Source organism: Aptenodytes forsteri, unplaced genomic scaffold (assembly GCF_000699145.1).
Source record: "Aptenodytes forsteri isolate BGI_AS27 unplaced genomic scaffold, ASM69914v1 Scaffold142, whole genome shotgun sequence".
NCBI lineage: Eukaryota > Metazoa > Chordata > Aves > Sphenisciformes > Spheniscidae > Aptenodytes > Aptenodytes forsteri.
In genome coordinates this window covers 5,618,098-5,624,264 of record NW_008794598.1, presented here as the reverse complement: position 1 = coordinate 5,624,264, position 6,167 = coordinate 5,618,098, and the positions used below count along the sequence as shown (strand labels likewise).

At 59.9% G+C, this 6,167-nt stretch overlaps 1 protein-coding gene across 1 annotated transcript in view; it reads left to right on the top strand.

Moving 5' to 3' along the window:
- Positions 1-962: 962 nt before the first annotated feature.
- PIM1 (Pim-1 proto-oncogene, serine/threonine kinase) overlaps positions 963-6,167 on the top strand; it is a 9,254-nt gene continuing 4,049 nt past the window's right edge. The window contains exon 1 of the mRNA XM_019470334.1: positions 963-986. Within this exon, the coding sequence (XP_019325879.1) occupies positions 963-986 (24 nt within the window). The remainder of the gene's footprint in view (positions 987-6,167) is intronic.

The window sequence follows — 6,167 nt, the reverse complement described above, 5'->3', positions numbered from 1 at the left end:
ACAGCCCGGGTGCAGCGTCAGGCCCAGCCTTTGCACCAGGACTGCTCCGAACCTCCGCACCCAGTGAGGGGAGAGCCCGGTCTGCAGGCTGCCCTTGTGGGGACAGGGCTGGGTTTCCACCGGGATTTCTCCGGGCTGGGGGCAAGACCCTGGCCTGGCTCCCTCCGGCACCCAGAGCCCCCCAGGGTAATGCTGCGGTACTGACCGGTGCCCAGGAACCTCCGTGTCCCCAGTGGGGCTGAGCCACCAGCGCCTGCACGTCACGGGCATCACGGAGCATGGGGTACAGTGCTCCTTCGCCCCCATTGCCCTGGGGTGTGGGGGGTCCCAGCGTCCCGCTGAGCTGCGCAAAGGGATGAAGGCCGAACCTAATTGCCCATCGCATATCCCGGGGGTCACCGCTGTGACCTGTCCATCCCATCTCCGCACCATCTGCCCCACGTGGCAATTCAGCCTCCTCCAGCTTGGAAACAGCGTCCAGCCTCCCGGGAGCCTCCCGGGAGCCTCCCCTTTTCCAGCCGCAGACAAAACCCTCTCCCGCTCACCCCACGCGCTCCCCAGCCGCGTGTCGGCTAAAGGCCCGGGAAAAGATGAAAGGGATTTCCCAGCTGACCTCCTCACCCCGCACTATTTGCACCTCCTTTCCCGCACGCAGACAGACATTTTTCCCATGCTCAGGGGGTCAGCGCCCTCCCTGCACTCCCGGCCGGAGCAATGCCAGGAATGTACCTGGGAATAGGCAGGGCTTTGCAGGGCGGAGGGGGAAGAGGAGAGCCGGGCCCCCTCTGGTCCCCCACCAGCCACCAAAATAATTTTTATAACCTTTAAAAGGTGCAAACACTCTGCAGAAAGAAACCCGTTCTGCCAGGGCAGGCTGAGGGTGCCCAGGCACCCTGAGCCTTGGATGTAGCTATTATTTTGTGTCCTTTCCCCCCAGGTGATGCCACCCAGGCTGCCGGCCCATGGTGCTGGTCACCGGTGTTACCGTAAGTGTATTTCGGTATCACCGGGCCGGATCCTGAGTCCCCAGGCATGGTCAGGGGTCTTGCCTGGGTGCAGGGTCTCCCCCTGCACAGCCAACGGTGCAGGTGCACCCGCTCAGCCTCCTCTAAACAGCACCTGGGCTGATCCCATCCACATCTTCCCTGACTTGCAAACCATTTTTTGCCCTTTCATCCCCTTTTTGGGGTGGAATAAGCCCATCTCCCCCCTCCAGCCCCGCAGGGGCTCCTTGGCCCCTCCGTGCCTCAGTTTCCCTGGGCTAAATCAGGGAGAACAGCCTGTCCCTAGCACACACCCCAGTGAAGCGGAGCCCAGTTGCCCAGGGCGGGCAGCCAGGTCGGACCCTGCAGCATCCTTGGCCCATCCTGAGGGCTGCACTTCCACCCTGCGACGGTCCCTTCCCAGCTGTCATGTCAAAGACAGAGGATAATAGGGAATAACACAGGAGAAATGCATTTCCCTCCCCTCTTTCCCACCTTGACCTTGCATCACCCAAAATAGCGACAAAGGGGAAATGAAAATGAAGTGTTTTGGGACAAAACCTGGACCCCGGCTCAGGAGGTGGTGGGACGATACCAGGCGATGCCCAGGTCCAGGGGCTGCTCCTGTCACCCGACAGGGTACAAACCCCGCACCCAGGCATGACGCCCAGCCCATGCCCCCTGCACAGAGCCCTGTGTCTCCGGCTGCCCGCTCCCTGCTGCTCGTGCCCTCTCTCCCTGCCCCTTTCCCGGGCACCCAGCGGGTGGCACAAACCCTCTGGGAGAAGCGGATTTTCCTGCCTGTGCACAGGGATGATCAGGGCGTCTGTAACTCAGGGGGACGGGAGGGATGGGAAAGCTCCTGGGGCTACGGGAGGACACGGAGGGGAAGCCAGGCCGGGCACCCCAGGACACGCCATGCGTGCAGGGGACGGGCTGCTGGGACCTCGCTGCGGAGGGGCTCTCGGGGAGGAAACCACGCAGGGGCCGGGGGCAATCGCCCCGCTCTGCTCGCCAGGGACGGGATGCAGGCGGTGCGTGGCCCGGGGTCCCCACCATCGCCCCAATGCATCCCTCTTTCCCCTCCGCTCTGCAAGAGGGTTTGCTTGTAAACAGCAGCCCCTGGGTAACATTTTTAATCCCTCGCCTCTTGGCTATTATTCATCCCCAGCTAACCTTAAAGCCTCCCCCTTTTTCTCTGCGAGGCACCCCCAGAGCAGAGGAAATTCCTCAGCCCTGACGTGATGTGAAACACGAGCGGCTCGGCCCCAGCCGCCCCCTTCCCTGCCCCAACCTCGCCGGGCCATTTCCCAACCCAGGTTTCCCTGTAGCATCCCACCTTCAACCACCCTTTTCTGCTTTAGACATTGTAACCCGAGAGGCTGGAAATGCAGCTCCTTTCATCTTCCATTTCCCACATCCTGAGAGTCTGGGGAGAAGGAGCCCACCCAGATGAAGGAATCCCAAATATGTGGCTCCCTCCACCTCCCCGATCCCCTCCGCCGCCCTCCGTGCGGCTCCATTCACAAAGCAGATTAGCCATGCTGCCGCCTCCCCGCACACCTCTCCCAAAAAGCCCGCGCTAAAAGCCAACACACACACAAATTTAAAATTAATAAAAAGAAGAAATCCCCGCGCCTGCTCCTCCCCCGGGGAGCGGGATGGGCCTCTGCATCTCCTGCCCCGCCCGCGGGTCCCATCACCTTGCTAAACCGGCGGGGATTGGCACCCAAAGACGCAGGACCGGGTGCTGCCTTAGAGGGGTTTCGGGGTGCTCCAGCACACCAGCGAGGGCCTTTCCCCGCCCTGTCCTCGGGTGACTCCAGCCCAGGATGGGACATGCGGTTCCCAAGCTGTCACAGCTGCATTGGGGTCTCAGCTGGGTCTGGGGGGACCCCCGGGACCCGGAGGACGGGGAGAGGATGGGAAGCAGCACCCAGCCAGCACCCTGTGGCTGAGCTGGCTCCCGGCGTCCACGATCCCGACCCACATTTGGGGGGACCCCAGCACCTCTGCAGCCCCCCCAGAGCGTCCGTGCACCCCGGGATTGGCCGTATCCTGCAGGGTGATGCCCGTCACTTGCACCGCAACGATGCTGGGGAATGCACACGCATTTTATTGCATTTCCAAAGTCACCAGTGAGACACCAAGGTGCCTTTTCGCTGCCGTAGAGGTGACTTGAAGCGGGTGACGGCACATTGGGGGTGTCCCAACCGCAGCACCCATTGCCTGGCCGAGGGCAGCGCCCGCTTCCTTGCCGGTGCAGCCAAGGATTGCTCACTGCGTGTAGGTGGGAGCATCTTTGCTGGTCCAACTGAGGAAGGTTTCACACTTTCCCCGAGGACCAGCAGGTCCGTCCGTGCTGCCGCTTCGCCCCACGCCCTGGGCCAGCCGGTTCTGCGGGCGGCCGAGCCCGAGCGGAGGGAGCCACGGGAGACGCAGCCAAGGTCACGCAATGACTCAAAGCTCAGGCTAGGAAAACCACAGCCTTTCTGTGTCACGGCTTTAATCGCCCCGCAATCCTCCCCTCCCTCCTCCAGGGATGCTGTCCCCTCCGGAGGGGGACGCTCATGGGGCTGATATGGGGTTGTGCTCCTGGCTTGGCATTGACCTTGCTATTTTGTCTGCAGGACACCGGCAGGAACTTCAGTTTTAACCCTCCACGTGCTACAAATCTGCTCCCCCTCCACCCCAGGGACTCCGTGGCAGCAAATTGCCCCTCTCTCCCCGCTGGGTATCGCCCTGGCCCTCCCTATTTTCACCTATTTGCTAATTGTGCTGGCGGGGAAGGCGAGGGGGAGGAAATACAAAAAGTAAACTGCTAAAGCAACACTGCAGCTCCAAGGGCCCAGCACAGCAATCAAGCGATAAAGCAGTAATTAAGCCTGATTATCATGCAAGGCAGCCCCGGTTAGACTGGAATGCCGCTGAAGAGCCCGAAAGCTGCCGGGATTGTTTGCAGTGCCGAGAACTGATCTTTTGATGTCTGCTGGGAGCTCCTCTCCCGCAGGCCTGCCACCAGCACCATGTGCCACCCCGGGGTCCTGCTTCTCCCCCCCGGGCACGGTCCCGCTTGGGTTTTTCCTCCTTGCAAGCCCTGTGAGCTGCAAACTGCTCCCCAGGGGCTCACGCCAAGCTCTGGGTTTGACCAAGGGGTGGAAAGAGGCAGCCTGGGTCAGGGATGCTGCTGCCCGGTCGGGGCAGGACCTTGCAGTCCTGCTTGGACATCCGTGCGTCCACACAAGTGCAAGGCACACTAAAAGACGCAGGCTGCTCTCCTGCACCCGCCGTCCTCGGCGGCTTTCATCCCGGAGGAAGAGGGTTGGGAAAAGAGGTGATCCCTACAGAACGAGGGCAAAGCTGGTAGCAAGCAGGATGGGGTTTGTTTCATGTTAGCTTGAATGTCTGACGCATCCCAATGGCCTCGCCCGGGCTGGCAGGGGAAGGGTGAGTACGTGGGATGGGCTTGGGGGGAAAAGGTGGCTCCTCGCCCCGGTTTGGGGTCATTTGGGGAACAGGGATGCGTCTGGGTGGGTTATTCTGGGAAGAGATGGGTACGGCTGGGAAACAGGGCCACATCCCTGCTCCGCACGGCCAGGGCATGGAGAAATGTCTCCCCATCGCCTCCAAGACAAGGGGTTTTCCCCAACCCAGAGGGGATGCAACCCCTCCGTGCCGGCAGGAAGAGGCGGCCGCTGACTCAGTCCCCCGGGGAAATTAGCATTTGGGCAGGTTTACGCACAAGGATGATTTGGCCCCAGATCATCCGGGTTGCAAGACACGCTGCTCCCTTCGACACTAATTAGCAGGTTTGGGCAGAACAAGGAAGAAGGCTGCACCTCCCAAGGAGGTCAGGGGAAGGCAGCCCCCAGGAAAGCCCTGCCGCTCCCGGGGTGAGCTTTGTTTGTCAATAAAGAGCCTGGGTTTCCAGGGCAGCCCCTTCCGTACCTTTCATCATCCCGGCAAAGAATTTGATAATGAGTTTGGGGCCAGATGCTGAGTCACCTCGTCCCATGGCTGAGCACCGACTGGCAGAACCAGTTGTCCCAAATATGCCCAGGCGTCGGGTGGGAATAAGGCAGGAGAAAGGCGCTGCCCGCCCCTCTCCTCCACCCTCAGCTTGCATCACCCCAAATAACAACAATAATATATTTAACATTAAAAAAAAAAAAAAAAAAAAGGATGAAGGCTGCTGCGTCAGATTCTCCACACTTTTCCCCAAATAAAAATGTCCCTTTCTGGGTAAAAACCAACGTAGGTTTTTCAGTTTTTAGTTTTTTAGTTGTCTCAGCCCCTGAAAGAGGATGTGCCGTGTTCTCGGTAAATCTAAAAGAGGCAACGGTGGTGGCAAGCCCTTCCCGGCCAACGCAAGGGCTGAGCCGCAGCTCCGTAGCCGACTCTGGGGTTTGCATTTTGGTTGTGTTTTATTATTTTCTTAAAAAAGAAATACTAAAGGAGTCGGGAGCTCACCAGCATTTCCAGTAAACCCCATTCGATTTCAAGCAATTCATCCCACAAGTATGTGTGGGATGCTGGGAACTCCTCGGTCTCGCTCGGACGCAGGAGCCCAGATGGGCTTCGTCTGGAATAATTCAGCTCCCGGTGGCTGGAGCTCTTTGCTCTAAATGCTAATAGAGTGAGTAATCAGAGACCTCCATCCAGTAAATTATTTATCTTATCTCTGGAACTCGGGAAAGCATCTCAGCCAGCGACTTCTGCGGAAAAAAAAAAAAACAGGGGGAAAAAAATTTAAAAAAAGGGTTGTTAGTCAAGAGTCCCCAGCTGGAATCGCCACTTTTACTAGAAAAGGGAAAAGTTCAGACACCGGCTTGCCCGCGATGAAGTAACAGCAGTGCGGGATGAGCTGGCGGGATGGGGTCCGGGGGATGCCGAGCACCACCGGGAAGCTGTGAGATTGCAGGAAAAGATGATAAAGTGAAGAATGAGCTTAAAAAAAAATTGGGATCTTCGCGTGGATTTGGGGAGGAAGAGGAGCTCCGTGACTTCCACCCGGCCGGGTTCTGCCACCCCGGCCGCGGGGACGCTGCGGCCGGACGGGGAGAGCGGGCAGCACGCCCACGGCCCCCGAGAGCCCGATCCCGGGGTGGCGGCGGGGCCGGGACCGGCCTCGCATGTCCCCGCACCGCCGCTCGGGGGGGGGGCCTTGTGTGGGCCCCCCCCCCC